This window comes from Macrobrachium nipponense, chromosome 6 (genome assembly GCF_015104395.2).
Source record: "Macrobrachium nipponense isolate FS-2020 chromosome 6, ASM1510439v2, whole genome shotgun sequence".
Lineage (NCBI taxonomy): Eukaryota > Metazoa > Arthropoda > Malacostraca > Decapoda > Palaemonidae > Macrobrachium > Macrobrachium nipponense.
The window spans coordinates 114,899,961-114,917,236 of record NC_061108.1 but is presented as its reverse complement, the minus strand read 5'-3'; the positions used below and the strand labels follow the sequence as shown (position 1 = coordinate 114,917,236).

General features: G+C 40.4%; 1 protein-coding gene across 12 annotated transcripts in view; it reads right to left on the bottom strand.

The window, feature by feature from the left end:
• LOC135216011 (5-phosphohydroxy-L-lysine phospho-lyase-like) overlaps positions 1–17,276 on the bottom strand; it is a 117,283-nt gene that overhangs the window by 39,410 nt on the left and 60,597 nt on the right. For all 12 annotated transcript variants that reach the window (XM_064250933.1, XM_064250936.1, XM_064250934.1 and 9 more), the window contains one exon: positions 9,727–9,889. In XM_064250933.1, coding sequence (XP_064107003.1) covers positions 9,727–9,889 — 163 coding nt within the window. The remainder of the gene's footprint in view (positions 1–9,726; positions 9,890–17,276) is intronic.

Genomic DNA, 17,276 nt, shown 5'->3' with positions numbered 1-17,276 from the left:
GCTACATGTCATCAGATCACGAGAGGGTTAATTAAGCAAATGGGTAAGATATTACAGCAAAAAAATTTCCATCACACCTTACATACATAATATCCACTTTCACATCTGATCTCAAAAGCAATTTGTTGTCATATGTTACTGGGAATTTCCAAAATGCTTTTTCTCATAATTTTTGGATAATTTAAATTATTGCAGTAAAAATATTTAAAAGAAATAAAATTAAAGTTCAGATGGGATAGGGAGGCACTGTCCTCTTTAAAAGAGTTACCCTTTCTGAGTTTCCGATGACATCAAATGACTCGTAAATTCAATTATTTGACATTCTGAGAACATCAAATGGCTGAGAATATCAAATGGCTGAGAAAATCAAATGGCTGAGAACATCAAATGGCTGAGAACATCAAATGAAACATACCTAAATAGAGCAGCATAAATTTTTACATACCTTTTGTTGCCATTTTTTCTACATTTTTATAAGCAATAACTGACATAAATAGCAATAATACATATGTAAAGAAAATTCACTGCATATACTTATCAAGGTTCAAATAATTTAGATATCTCTAGTATTATATTCTTTTAACTATTTATTTATGGAAAGTAACTCTGTTCTTAGATGACTTCACCATGTCATGGAGCAAAGCTGTTTTCCAGTTTTAAACTTGACACAATAATGCTTATAGTATATACTAACTATTTAGCTTCAAAATGAGGCTAAAGAGCATTATACTGTACCATGAAAAATAAATTCCCAGCAAGTAATAAAGAAAATTACCTCCCAAAGTTCATTAACATTAAGCCAGAACTGTATTTTTATCCCTTCAGCCAGAACTGTGTTTTTATCCCCAGATGAGTTTTGAACACAACCAAGATTCTCAAATTACTATAGGTTCATTAACAACTATAAGGACAACAGAATTAAAATGTTGACCTCACAGGTATTAAACATGAGTTAAATCATAGTGTTTCATTATAAGAAGGCACAAAAAAACAAAATTTAAGAGGGCTAAGGAAAAATAAATCTGATATCAATGGACAAATTTATGTATTTATGAAAATTTGATAGTAGCATACAGTAAAACAATGAAACCAGAGTTGGAATAGTACCTGTTTTGGTCTATTTTTTCAGTGGGCATCTTTAGTGATATGTATAAGCTTATACTGTCACTAGAGTGTTATTGCAGATCATTTTACACTTTTATACAGTACGTACAGTAATTTTTTTACACCTTTATACAGTACGTACAGTAATTTTTTTTACACCTTTATACAGTACGTACAGTAATTTTGACAAGCCAGGTTCTAACACAGTAGCTTTGCTATGAAAAAGTTCTAATGCAGCAGCTTTGCTATAAAAAAAATCAATATAAAATGCATCATTTGAGATGTTGTGTTCCAGAAAAGGGATTTTGACGTAGGAAAAATCTATTTCTGGGCGAGGAAGCCGTGTCGCCCAGTGAAATGTGTCCCCTTTAGCACTATTTCTAGTAAAATATTGCTATGATACCAGAGAACTGCTAAATTGGACATGTCAGAAGTCTCTGACTCGCTTCACCTTAAACTAAAACAAGGATTGTCGGTATAGAAACTGGGGGCGAGTTTGTTTTTAAAAAAAAACCTACACAGCAACCCCTCCAATTAGCCTTTTCTCATCAAAGACCCAACCTGAAAAAAAAAAACGGGGGAGCCGACCTATAGGTCACACCCAGCTACCCTGTTGAAGGGGACTGCGGCGTCATACTTATCGAGAGGCCAAGAAGCTTGGTGCACAGCAAGGGGGGGGAAAAAAAAAGGGAAAAAAGGAAAAAAGGGGGGATTTCACTGGGCGACACGGCTTCCTCGCCCAGAAATAGATTTTTCCTACGTCAAAATCCCTTTTCTGGGCTCAGCCGTGTCGCTCCGTGAAATTGTACCAGAGAAACACCAAGCTATACTATCCTGAAAGGAAAAATCATATTAATGAAATCAAAGGAAATAATAAAATAGTTTAGAATTGGAAAAAATACAATTTATTTACAAAATATACTATATAGCCAAAACATGTGGCAACATTTGCAACAAGTCACATACATAATAAAATAATTACAGATTAATTTGTATGTACGTAAAACTATACACGATTATACACTTATTCTAATAGCTAAGGCATTTGCTGAGGTAGGTAAAATGTTAATGAGGCTGGCATAATGAAAAGATTCATATGACACAAGGACGGTACTATAATGATGTTAGCAGTAGGAGACACTGGCCTTCCTGCAGCTATTGCATGATATTTAAGATCCTCTAAAGACTTAAGGTAGTGCTTTTTGAAAACCAAGGGTGACTTCCAACCAGTATACTTCTTCAGATCATCAAAGTCCATATATTTGAAGAAGTTAACAGAAGTTGCTATTGCCCGAATGTCATGCACCTTGGGGAATGACCCCGGGCTGGCTTTCTTGATAAAATATAAAATCTGCTGCCTAATGCCAATTTTAGAGATAGTGTACCACCATCTTTTCTAATGAAAAGGGGGCCTTCGGAATAGGTAGACGTCCTAGATAAATAGTCCTTAACGAGTTTTAACAGGACATAACGATGGATCCTGCGGAAGCGGGACAATCTTCCATGGAGACCACCTCATCAAGGGTCTTCATTCTTAGCTAGAAATTGCTTATTTGGCGAAAGCAACACGTCCCCCGAGGAAAGGAACTCAATATGCGCTTCATCTCTAGATAAAGATGACAGCTCTGATATTCTGGCACCTGAAGCTAGACTCAATAAGAACAGAGTTTACGCAAAATGGTTTGGTAATCACATTTGAAGTTGTCTGTTTCCGAGGCTAACCTAAGAACATCATTAAGAAACCATGACACTGACGACGGTCTGTGAATGGGCCCGTAGCGTGCACAGCCCTTGGGATAGAGGTGAAATAAGACTCGGTTAGATTGATACCAAACCCGAGAAGAAAAATCTTTTTCAGAGCTGACCTTAGTGGTTGTTATTGTTGCAGCTGCCAAGCCTTGTTCAAACAAAGACCTGAAGAAGGTTTTATGGCCACGTTCAATGTCATTACTTTGATATTTGATTCTCTGAGGAACGAAGACAATTTCTTAACTGCTGAGTCATACTGGCGAAGCGTAGACTCTCTCTTGTCTGACTCCAAGAACAACATGTTCTGTGGATCAATGTCGCCTACTCTCTTACCTGCAAACTTCATGAAATCCATAAAGTTAGGGTTTTGTGAAGACCTGAGGATCGAACACAGTCCTCGTTTGAACTTGTTGCGATAGTCTCAAGTCCGGGAGAGGGTGAGGGCGAAGACCTAGTTCCAGGAGAAGGGGAAACCAGTTGCTCTTGGGCCAGTGAGGGGCTATGAGAGCCACCTGACCTTCGAAGGATCTCAACTTGTGCAGCACCTTCAGGAGAAGGTTCACTGGAGGGAATAAATAGAATCTTCGTCCACTGGTTCCAATCTATGCTTCAGGGCGTCCGTAGCGTATGCCAGAGGGTCCAGATTGGGGGCTACGTAACAAGGCAGCTTGTGGTTTGCCTCTGTGGCAAACAGATCTACTTCTAGACCTGGTACTCTTTGGCAAACCCTCTCGAAGGATTCTTGGTCCAGCGACCATTCTGATTCCATAGAGGACCGACCGAGACAGGGCGTCTGCCACTACATTTGTGGTCTCCTGCCAGGTGAGTAGCCGACAGATGCCAGGTGTTCTTGGCTGCTAGAGAAAAGATTGCTATCATCACGTGGCTACATGACTTGACTTTGAACCACCTCTGTTTATACAGTGTACTACTACTGCACTGTCGAGGACCAACCTGATATGAGTCTTCTTTGGAGGACGGAGCTTTTTTAAAGTCAGAAACACTGCCATAGCTTCCAGAATGTTGATGTGAAGTGTTTGGAAGTGAGGTGACCAAGTTCCCTGAACCTTCTCGTGCTGTGAATAACCTCCCCAACCTATCAGCGATGCGTCCGTATGCACCACTAGGGACGGGGGAGGAAACTGCAATAACGGTAACTCCTTGGGCTAGGTTGGCGGCCTTTGTCCATGGGCGCAGGCGTTTTCTGAAAATCAGAGGTATCCGGGCGAACTTGTCCCGAAACTTGGCATTTGCCTTCGAACGCCAAACTCGATTGATGTCCTTGAGCTTGGCTTTCAAGGAGAACCGTCCGTGACTGAGGCAAACTGGAGCGAGCCTAGGATCCTCTCCTGATTCCTTCTCGAAGTCTCTTTGCACTTTAAGAATTGTCTTGTTGCCTTGGCAATCTCCTTTCTCTTTCCTGCTGGAATGGAAAGAGTGTGAGAATCCAAGTCCAAATGAATTCTCTAGCCCACTGGAACTTGGACTCCGGAGTCAACCGGGACTTGGTCCTGTTGATTTTGAACCCTAAATATTCCAGGAAAGACATGACCTTGTCCGTGGCTTTCATACATTTGCCTTTGTCCCCTCATCTCCCAGATTAGCCAATCGTCTAGGTACGCCCACACAATATACCCTGGGATCTTAGCTCCTGCACCACTGCCTCCGCCAGTTTCGTGAAAACCCTTGGTGCTATATTTAGCCCGAAGGGCATTACTTTGAAGGAGTAGGGTTCTTTCCCTAGTTTGAAGCCGAGGAATGGTCGGAAGTGCCGAGCTATCGGACATGATAGTAGGCGTCTGTAAGATCTATAGATGGTGGTGACGGCCCCACGGGGTGGGAAGTAAGGTCCGCACCTGAGAGATGGTCAGCATTTTGAACTTGTCGCAACGAATGTACAAGTTTAGACGGGACAAGGTCTAAGATCACCCTCCTTTTGTCGGTCCCTTTCTTTGGGACGCTGAATAGACGACCCTTGAAATTTCAATTTCAAGTTCTTCGTCCTGGAGATTGCTCCCTTCTGGAGAAGGTCCTTGGAGTAATCCATCAATTCCTGCGTTGGTTCCTGATAGAAGGTGATGGGTGGAGAGGACCTTTGATCCAACTCCATCCTAGGCCTCTGGATACTATGCTTTTTGCCCAACTGCTGAACCCCCAACGATGACGAAAGAGGTACAGCCTGCCTCCTACCTGAGAAACTTCATTGAGATGATGAATGGCCGGGATCCTCTCCCTGACTTCGCACCTCTAGTTCGCCCTTGGGCTCTGGCTCCTCCGCGCTGGCGAAAGGATCCTCTAGCCCTGCCACCCCTAGCAACTCTGGTAAAGGGGTGAAATGCCCGACTCTCATAGACCGGGTTGAAAAGCGGGCGACACTGAATACTGTGAGGAGACCTGTTGGTTAGACGGCGGCGAAAGGAAGGACAAATTGATGCTGTTTGCTGAGGCTGATCCTTAGAAGTCGAAGGCTGGGATACCTGTTGAATTGGAACAGCTTGTAGCACAGGATGCTGTTGCGGGACTTGGAAAGGTTGGAACTTCCTTTGCCTCTTCCTAGCCCTAAAACTGGAGGAAGAAGACTCTGATTTCCTTTTGAAAGGGATTCCCCAACGCAACCTGATGCTTTGGTTAAGACGTGATGCCTCGCTCTGAATCTCGGTTACTGCTGAAGCTGGGAAGAGATCTGCACCCCAGATTGAGGAAGCTAGAAGCTTGTTGGGTTCGTGCCTGATCGTAGCCTCAGATAGAACATGCTTCCTGCCAATTTCTCCTAGCAATCGCAAAGTCGTACAAGTCACATTGCATGCTTAAAAGTACGACTTCGCAATGACCTTAAACAGCAGCTCCTGAGCGTACTCCCGAGCCGCCGTCTCTGTCATCACTAGGAGTTAAGAGACCTTGCGAGACGTGTCTTAGCGTCAAATTCGGCTTGGATCAATGCGTCTGACAGCCTAGGAAGGCGTTCACTAAACAAGGTGATTGCACAATCTGGCTTCAGCTTGCCTACCGAGAACGTAGCTGGCAAATCCTCCCACAAATCCTGCCCTACCTGGGAGTAGTAAAGATGTGGGATCTGTCTCCCTAAGCTGGGGCATGGGCTCTTCTCGAGTCACTGCCTGGAGTGTAAAGTTCTGCTACCTTTGATGTAAAAGGTAAGGGGTCCCGACATCAGTTGTAAACATGGTGAAAGGACTTTTAAAAGCTGTTACTCTAGTATTTGAGCAGTCCCCACTCTTAGGCTCCGTATCCATGTTTGCTGAGCCTGATCTCTAGAAAGGATAACAGTCTCCTTGGGGACCTTATCCTCTCTAACCAGAGCTGCCTCCGTAGCCTAACATAGCCTATAAATGGAGGCTGTAAACCTTCGGGGAAAAACTCGAAATCCTCGAGCCTACGTGTGCCGCAACCTTCTATAGTCAACATCCCATTGACAAACGGAGCGAAGTTAGCCACCCTCCAGGGATTACCGGGGTGGAAAGGAGGGAGCGTGGACCCCGTTAGGCATGCTCTGAGCTTGCATCAAGCTACTAGAAGGGGCCGAAAACTGCCGACTCCTGTCTGAGACCTGCAATCAGGGAGTCCTGAGCACCTAACCTGCTAAACACTTCTTCAAACCTTGCTGCAAACTGAGCTGAGTAAGCTACCAAGGCTACTGACCTGATTAGAATATTTGTGTTGAACTGGTCTTGGTCAACGGAAGGAGAATCATCCTGCCCCCTCTCTTGCGGTAACCTTAAGAGGTATCCGGTCCCTAGAAGTTAATGGAATGGGACTGGTAGGGTGGAATAGGAAGAATTCCCTCCTTGAGACCTTGGGATTGAAGGTTTGGAAAGCGACTTTATTTTAGTTTTAATATGTGTATGAACCTCTGGTGACTGCCCAGGGCCTGGGCATTGTCCCTGATCTGCCTTTAAGCAAGGTTTTACCCGCAGGTTTTTTCTTTAGTTTAGGAATCACCGAGAAGGAGTGCAACTGGGAGGGGGGCAACCCTCCTGTGAAACCCATGAAGGAATTGGAAGAGAAGGAGAGGAAGAATCAGAGTCACTCAAGGAAAGATCCCGGTGACTACTAAGCTAGCCTCATTAACACTGTTTACCTGTACCCGTGCCTAGTGTAACGGGCAAATCCTCAACCACTTCAAGTGAGACTTCCTCTAGTCCAAGGTCCGGCAATTCCGCCTCTTGCTGTTCAATAACTGAGTCTTGGATTGATTTGATAACTTCGGTGCCAGCTCCTTTTGGATCGACGTATCCGGTCAGATTTTCCGGCTGGGAAGAGCAAAGTCGCCATATCTCGGGACAGAATATACGGCTTAGCCTTCCCTACGTTCCGTCCAAACCCTCCAACCCAGATCTTGAGGGCGGAGAGTGCAGCATCCTTAATAGACTGCTCAGCCTGTAATGCAAGGAATGTGTCAATACCAAGTAAATTCCTTGAACATTATTCTATAATTATTGATTAATCAGCCTGTAATGCAAGGAATGTGTCAATACCAAGTAAATTCCTTGAACATTATTCTATAATTATTGATTAATCAATGTAATTTAATTTAAAGAAATTTTAATTGATCATTTATTTTATCTCATTTCAATATTTTTTTTTTTTTTTTTTTTTTTTTTTTACAATAAACATAGAACCAGCAGTGCGGTAACTTACCGAAGAGGTAGCCTGATGTACCAAGTCGTAGCAGGCAAAACAGCTTTCATGATGCCAGACCACGAAATCAGGAAGCAGCACTGCACAGGGGGCGTGGCCCGACAAACGTCACTGGCGCACGGTATCTTGCAGAGCAGCACTACAGCCGGCAACCAGACACTGAGAGGCCTGTAAGTGCAATAATATATAAGAACAATTGCACACACTTAATAGGATAATGGAATATATTTCTTTTCTTTTCTTTTTTTTTTTTTTTTTTTGTGTGCCGGGGCATTCCGGGCTATAAAGAAAAGAAAGGGTATATATATTCATATGTTAACGTCCCGGGGACTGTGTAAGGAAAAAAACCACCCGGAGTTGTATACCCGGAGCTGTATGACCCGGAGAGGGGGGTACACGAAGTAACCTGGGACGGCCACATGAACTCGCAAGTTCCGTGGCAAGAAAATAAAAATAAAAATAAAGATAAAAATAATGATAATAATAAAAACTAAAATAACAAATATACTATCTCCGCCTACGGAAGAGTAACTTCCGTAAACATAACCCTCAAATGACTCCGGGAGAGGCCGGAATCTAAACCCGCATTATGCGGAGATGGGAATGTTTTAGGCGGGTGGATGTAAGCTCCGGGAGTGAAAGAAGCAGAGCGCAACAATCCACGGAAGCCGAGGCTGAAACGCAGTGCGACTAACAACTCAGGAGGCGGTCGGCTAAGAAGCGACACTCCCCAGCCCAAGGTCCTGGGAGACCCACTACACCTCCCCCTCCGCTGGTGGGACCGGCCGTCAGCGACAGACAACGAGAGCGGCACCCAACTACGGGGAGTCCCACGAGAGGGGGAGGGAGGGAGGGCTGAAGGGGGGGGGACGATCATGTGACCAGCGATCCCCCGCGAATAAAGGATCACGAGGAAAACGCAGGCAAGGCCTATGAAGGCTAGCTGCCGACCGAACACCCAAATATACATAGACAAAATAAAATCAATTACTTAAAGCTAAGGGAAAAACATGCTTTAACAGGGGTAATGAAAATAAGGGGCGAAAAATATAAAACGCAATGGAGGCCACTCGATGAGAGTGGGCGCAACAAGGAAAAATTACTTGCTTACCGACAAAACGAAAACAAACGGTAAGCTGACGAAAAGAAAAAGGGGGAATTCTTGAATGGAAAATACCCAAACTAAAATAAAAGGGGGGAGGGGGGAACGTAGATAAACATCGAAGCACGAAACAAAGAAACGTGCACGAACGCCGACCCCCTTGAAAAACAGGAAATCATGAAAATAATAAACGTAGATCAAACAAGATCGACAAAGCAACTGCCACCCAAGACATAATAAAATATATACTGAAAATATTATAAGTTACGAGTATATAAATATAAATATATAGGTACTGAAAGAAGCCCGCTCGAAATTGGTACAAAACAAGGGAACGACGTAATGGCGGCTCGCTACCGCTCGCTACGGGAGGAGACACCCTAACAAATCCTAAATAAAGGCAAAAACGAAAGGCAAAATCACTCCCTAAATACAGAAAAAAGGGCGAACCAGTACTTAACTTGGGGTGAAGAGGCAGATTGACGATCCATAACGAAAAAGAATAAAGAAACCAATAAAAAGAACAGATAGCTATAAACGAGCGTGCAACGCTGGGAGGCTATCGATAAGAAGGACGCCGCAGTCCCCTTCAACAGGGTAGCTGGGTGTGACCTATAGGTCGGCTCCCCGTTTTCAGGGTCTTTTGATGAGGAAAAGGCTAATTGGAGGGGTTGCTGTGGTAGTGTTTACACTCGCCCCAGTTCTATACCGACACCTTTTATTTAGGTGAGCGAGTCAGAGACTTCTGACATGTCCAATTTAGCAGTTCTCTGGTATCATAGCAATATTTTACTAGAAATAGTGCTAAAGGGGACACATTTCACGACGCGAAACGGCTGAGCCCAGAAAAGCATCACATAAAAACGTAAAATGACTTCATGTCGGAAAAATGGACAAAGGAACAATAATAACCTTATAAATGCAACAATTTCATTTACAATAGTACTTTATATGTATATTGATGGAACTGAAACTGCAATATATATAAATGAATTCTATTGTTTATAAAACAACTTAATCTTTACCAAAAAATTCACTTCCAGAATCTTTCAAGTAAACCATTAAAAAAAAAGGAAGAAAATATAAAATCATTATACTAGACTTACTAGACTTACCCAGAATTGCAAAAGAGGACAGTGTCATAATTACTAGGAAAAGTCTGTTTAAGTCTAGTTGTGTACTGTAAGTTCCCACGATCAATCTCCCAACCGCAGACAGCCACATTAGAGCTGAGTGCATAAGAGAGGGCATCAACAACCACTGGATGGCAGTGTCCAACTGAAAAATAAGAAAATAGGAGTCATGCAATACATTAACAGACAGAACATTTACCTGCAGGTAAGTTTTACCCTGATTCTTTTGTGTATGATCTATACTATTTATGTGATAAATCAAAATACACTGACAAATGCAACACAACTGTTAACATAATCCAACCAGCACACTTAATCAAAGGGTGGGTCTTGAAAGGGTGAAACAGCAACGCTACACACACTTTCCTCATTGAGCGATAAGGCAATTAAAGACTTCCTTGTGAATCCGTAAAAAGAAGACTTTGAACAACATTTCTAATTATTACTATAACTGTGCAATATTGTAATTAAAATATTGCTAGAAATTATAAAAATATCAATAGGACTGTGACCATACTTTGTGTGTTGCCAAGTCTGCATTTGGCCTTAGGGGATGGTGAGGAGGAAATCAACGACTGTATATTATTGGATCAGCAGTTCTGAGTCAACCAATTTGATTTTAAAAGTTCCTTATATAAACAACAAACAATGTGCATATATGTATCAGCAAAATAACCATTTTTTTTTTATCAATTTGTATTTTTCATAGCTAACAAATCTGAGGTTTTAACAATAGGATATTTCCAAGTGCTAGCTGATAACTGGTTAAAAACAATCAAAGATTGTAAACAAAGAATCTGTGAGATCTGGCAACTCCTGCATGTATGAGGCGATAGCTGGTCAGAGACCGCGCACTGCCTCATGACGTATCTAGTTAGAAATAATGAAAATGATGTCAATAACATGAAGGACAGTCCAAATTAATGAATTTATGTTATTTAAAAGTTATTTCTTTATGGAAAGAGTGTGGGTAAACTACAGATAGTTGACATTTTAATCTGATTAATTTTTGCTTACATATCTTGATGTATGGTAACTTACTGTTTCCAAAAGAAATATTATCTCTTGAACGCTGCTCTTTATGCGAATAAGAAAACTTTATGTACCAAAAAGGATTATGACAGGTTTAGATCTAAGTAAAGCATATTTAGAATCCAAGAAGCTACCCTTGAGAAACAGATAGTATATGTCAATAATGTAAGGCAAGAAGATTCCTCACTTTTAGCTGACTTTGGTAGTTTTGCTGTGGACAATATATTTTCTGACCTCCAATGGCTTTATGTGCAGTGACATTATAAACTGTCACTAGCACACTCAAACCTTACTTGGGGCATATATAAAATTTAATACTGAAGTAGCATGGAAAACCTGGAAGGTTTATAAACTGAATGCATTCTTTATCTTTTTAATATAGTCACCCTACAATTAATTGACATGGACAACTGTACACTTACATCATTCCTAATGAACAGTTCATTCAAGACATGACCTTTATTCAACAAAATTGCAACATGTGACTATGACAGAATAAAAAATGTGTTAATTTGGTATATGAAAGAAAAAAGTAAGAATAATCTATTAAAACAAAAACATACAGAATAAAATGTCCTGCAACCCAAAGAAAAATATGAAAGGGGTAAGGGTTACAAAATACAAAGGTAACAAAAAGGTGAAACTTCCAAAACTACCATGGCTACACACACACACACACACACACCTGAACTTACAAACAAGTAGTGAGTTAAGGCTTTTTATATGAGCTCACCTTTACCACCACATGCTGTCATGACATTTTTCTTAAGTTGTTACATCCCTGTAGGAGGGTAGTGCTATCAGTGCACCTCACGCAGTGCACTATAAATATTACATACTAAAGGTTCTTTGCAGTGTTCCTTTGTCCCCTAGCTGCAACCCCTTTCATTCCTTTTATTATACGTACCTCCATTCATATCTCTTTTCCATTTTATATCAAACCTTTCCTGACAAGTGTTTCATAGTGCAATTTTTAAAATCTTTCTCTCAATTTACCTCTTGGTGCAAAGTAACCTCATCAGTCCTAGTGCTTGGCCTTTGGCCTAAATTTAACCTTCCAATTCAGGTTTTTACATGACAGTAGAGGAGCAAGAAAACAGAGCAGTGACTATGAGAGACTGCCAAAAGCAATGGGGGACTGATGCATCTTATTACCCTACCACCCAACAAACAATGTAAATGAGTGAAATATACTTACTGAAGTATTAGGCACCTAAATAAACAATACACCCCTATTAACAACCTGGAAAGGCAGTTATAAATATATGTACTATAAAAATAATTTATTAGGGAATATAATACTGTATATCATAAATCATACCCTATACAAACCACTTCAGTATACATAATGCACACTTTATTGAAGGAGCCTTACTAAACTTCAGCCTTCAGGTCTTAAACCCTTCATTGAGCACATGGAAAGGTGTCTAAAGGTATCAGTAACATCTAAACTGGCCGCTAATAATATTTTACATGTTACATATGGTACACAATACTACTCATAATAAACTAAGATACTTTTTTTAACCTATTTTAGTTAGCATATATTTTAATATGCTAAAAATAGTAGAAATTGATAAAATAATTGAGTAATGATGTTTGTAAATACATTTTTGTATAATGAATGTAGAAATCCATTATTAAGATTTATTCATAAAAAGTTGACAGTGTCACATCCTGTCTTAAATTTTAACCTCTACAGTTTAAAAATATTTCTTAACTGAGAATAATGTAGTGTTGAAATTCTTGTTAATCAAGGATTATCACAATGCAAAAAACCCTGTACACGCCCTTAGCTACATTCAGTAACCAATATAATGAGTTATCTACAAAAGTTTCAATACTTTGTTTTTAAAAGACCTAAGGTTTTTGAACAATTCATATTCTTAGGTTCAAGATATTTTCATTGCTGCTGTATATGAAAAGTTCAAGGAATTACAGTTCCACAATAATTCCCAATGCCTACTATAGTATACACCATTGCAAACAATTCTGTAAAATGATAAATTTTAAAATAATTTGTATTTTTCTTTACATACAAATCTGATGTCTTTATACGTATAGGAATTACTTTCAGCGTAAGCTGAAGCAAGCTATTCTACAATAGCCAAGGTAAACAAATGAGGGGTGGCTAGAGGTGGTCAGTTTATGTAAAGACCTCAGGTTTATATGTTAGGGAAATTACAAGTTAATTTTAAAATTTGTGATTTATTCCTATATGAATAGAAACCATCGGTCTTTACATGGGAAGACTTACTAATGGGTTGGAGGATGAGTAGTCTTCCTAACCGACTGGAGGTTCATCTCACCTATGTAGTACTTTTTCCTGGTCGTGGAATGCCGGCAAAGGAATCAGTGCCATGCCTCTCAGATCAGAGGAGCAAAAAGTGTGCTTGGCTGTCAGACCTCTGGGCTTTTCAAAGTAGGTAGTCCCCGGTTATCAACGAACTTGGTTATCAGTGATACAGTTTTATGGGGTTTGTCTAGCACTGAAAATCTGGAAATTTTGCGCCATAATGTGCCGATTTCCAGTTATTGGCACCAATACTTAACTAACAGAGTTGCCATTAACCAGTTATTGATCCCAAAAATTGGTTATTGGTACCAAAATCTGGTTATCAGTGCCATAAGCACCATAAATCGCAGATTTTTCATTATTGGTGATTTTCATTGATCATCAAGAAGCTGTAGGAACAGAACCCCCCAATGGGTTTGAAAGCAGCATTACTCTGAAAGTTATGAAGAACACTGTGTCAGAGACAATAAAGCTAAAGCTGATCACTCATCTGCATCTGCGTCCGTCCAGGGTTTGACGGTTGAGAAACCTACCCTCTGCCCACTGTGAGAAGAAGGTACAAGAAGGATAAAGGAAAGAAGCCAGTCACACTCACAAACTTTCAGTTCCATAACCGTACATCTTAGAACAGATGCTACCTGTCCTACTAGGGGTACTGGATGAGCTACACAACTTGTTCAGCAGCCACCACAGGAACCAAGAATAAGTGTCCAAGGATCTATGAGCAATGTCCCTCAAGTAGGAGGGGGTGAACGTCATCTGATGCAACTAGACTCCTGCTCTCAGCACCTGATATCTATCTATCTATTCTATCTATCTATCTATCTATATGTATATATCTTGCCGAGTCTTTGATTGATTGATTATGTCTGTTAAAAATTGGTGTCACAACATCTCGGTTATTGACACCGAAATAAATTTAGATGGAAAGAATTAAATCTAAAATAAATTTCATATAAAAAATCTAAAAATATATTTATATAAAGACTTTTGTTCAAATATATAAATTCTTACATAGATATTCTATATATAATCTAAATTTTGTTGAGGAGGCCAGCCTCCCTCATAAAGATATATAACTGCTCTATATTACATAACTGTTCTATATTACAATCCTTTCCAAGAATTGTAGATAGGATAAAATTACCTCCTCTATCACATCCCCATGACGGAAACTGTCTCAAATTCCCAAGTCTGGAACATTCAACCAGCAAATGTCTCACAGTTAGGGGCACAGTACAATCATCGCAAAATGGAGGATTTTCATGAGACATCAAGAACCCATGGGTGAGTCTTGTATGTCCAATCCTCAATCTGCACAACATCGTTTCCTGTCTCCTTGGCATATACGGATATGACCAAGGAGATACTGATGACGTGATATTGTGCATTTTCTGGTTAGTTACAATATCCCCCCATTGGGACTGCCAACATTTTTTTATTCTCTGACCTACTAGGGGATATAAATCCCGATATGGTAGTAGGCATCTTTTGGGTTCTCGGGAGCTGATCGCAGACTTTGCCAGTTGGTCAGCTTTCTCATTCCCAACCACCCGAACATGGGAAGGCACCCAGCAGAACTCTACTTCTTTCCCTCTTCTTTTCAGTAGAAGCAGCCATTCCAATAATAAACTAAAATCAGAGGACAATAATAACTAAAATCAGAGGATTTAAATAATTAAAAGATTCCAGCGACTGAAGAACACTTCTTGAGTCACAATATATAATCAAATTATTTTCATTCCGAATTAAAACTTACTTTAAAGCCTTTAAAACTGCGTATAATTCTGCTGTAAAAATCGATGCAACAGTTGATAACCTGCTGCTTCTCTCTACATCAGGGAAGGCTACACCAAAGCCGACACCAGCACCTGACTTTGAGCCATCCGTGAAAACTGCAGTAGAGTCATCATGTGCAAAGAGTATTCTAAAAATATTGACCGCATGGCCTCACTGGACAATTCTGTCTTGGTAAAATTAAAATATCGACAGAATTTTACCTCTGAAAAGTTCCAAGGGGGGGACTAACTGAATATTTTGCTGGTAAAATCTTGATTCTTGGCATATTTAATCCATGGACAATAAAATTTACTCTAAAAGTGAATGGATGAGGTTGCTTGGGGTGACTTTCATAAAACTGCCAATGCCTTTCACTTCTCATACAAATGCTGGAATCTATGCCAGCTCCAAACCAGCAGACGCTTGTAATGAAGATCCAGTGGCACCTCATCAGCATCTACAAGCATGCTCTCGGTGGGAGATGATTTACATGCTCCTGTACACAACGATATTCCTCCACGATGAATTAAGTTGAGCATTTTAAGGCTGTTTGGCTTCGCAGAAGTATACACCTCCCACCCATAACTTATATTTTGAAAAGATCAAGGCTATATTATATAATCTCAACATCTGAGTTCGGTCTGCACCCCACAAAGTGTGAGACAGGACTTTCAGCAAATTCTTTGCTTTCAAGCATTTTGCCTTAATATATTTCAGATGTGGAATCCAGGTCAGCTTGCTATCAAAAATCAAACCAAGAAACCTTGTTTCACCAACACATGTAATTCTCTGCCTATAAATGAATAGATCTGGATCAGGGTGGATTCCCCTTATACGACAAAAGTGCAGTTATTGTTTTACTGGCAGAAAATCTAAAACCATTAACCTCAGCCCACTTTACTAAATTATCAATGCAGAGCTGAAGGCGGCATTCAGCCACTGCCATCCTTGATGCTGGAAAGGAAATCGACAGGTCGTCAACAAAAAAGGTGGCAGTCCCCGGGTTACGACGGGGGTTCCATTCTTGAGACACGTCGTAAGCCAAAAATCGTCGTAAGCCGGAACATCGTCAAAAATCCTAAGAAAACCTTACTTATAATGCTTTGGGTGCATTGAAAACTATGTAAACGACATTCTTATGGCATTTTTCATCAAAAAAAATTTCAAATATTGATTATTTTGCATTTTTGGTGTCATATTTCATCTGCCAGATGAGTGTTGTAGGTGTCGTAACACTGGAACATGCGTCGTAACCCTGGAAATAATGTCTGATGAATATAATTGAAAAGCGTTGTAACCTCGGAACGTCGTAAGCCGAGACCGTCGTAACCGGGGACTGCCTGTATATGTTATATCTGTGCGAATTATTTTAGAAATCCCATTGATTACCAAGGCAAACAAGGTTACACTTAAAACACTTCCTTGTGGTACTTCTTCTTCTTGATTGAATACATATAACATTGTTACTCCAACCTGAACCTGAAATTACCTGGTTTTTAAAAAAGCCTTAATAAAGAAGGGCAAATTGCCTCTCACATTACATTCATAAAGAACTCTCAAAATGCCATATCTCCATGTTGTATCATAAGCCTTCTCTAGATCAAAGAAGACAGTGATGTGATGCTGCTTGTCGGCAAAAGCTTCACATATTGAAGATTCCATCCGAACCAATACATCAGTTGTGGAGTGCATACTTCGAAAACCACACTGAGCAGGTGACAGATATTTACCCCGTTCCAAGTATCACATCAATCGTGTGTTCACCATTTTTTCCATGATCTTATACAAGCATGATGTCAATACAATAGGACGATAATTTTGTGTCTTGAATGGATCTTTTCCAGGTTTCACGAATGGCATTAATTCTAACATCTCCCAAAGCTTGGGGAATATATGTTTTCGGTAACTGGGGGTCTGCTACCTCACAACCATTGATCTTGATAACTGGAGGTTGACAAGGAGTGAACTTGCCTGCTATTTTTCTAACTCTCTTCCAAACCAGAGTAAGAGGCGTTTTCGAATTTAGTAAAGATATGAAGATCGTCAAAGATTCTTTTCATGCTTTTTTGATTTCCATGCGAAAATGAGCTCTTGCTTTTCGAAATTCAACACGATAATACTCACATTTTCATCTGCAGTATCTGGTGAAGGCAGATCTCATAGTTCTATGAGTTTCCTGACATTTACGAGTCCACCAGGGAACTGGTTGGCGGACAAATTTGCCCGAAGTCCTAGGTATAGATTGAAGACCAGCTAAGAACATTATTGTATTCAAAAAGTCCAGAGCATCATCTACACAGGGAAAGTCATCAGCAGAGTCATCTATTGAGCTGTGCTCCTGGAATGTTGACCAATCAGCTTTACCAATCTTCCATTTGGGTAGCCTTGAAGATGGAGGACTTGATGCTACACTCACCACTATTGG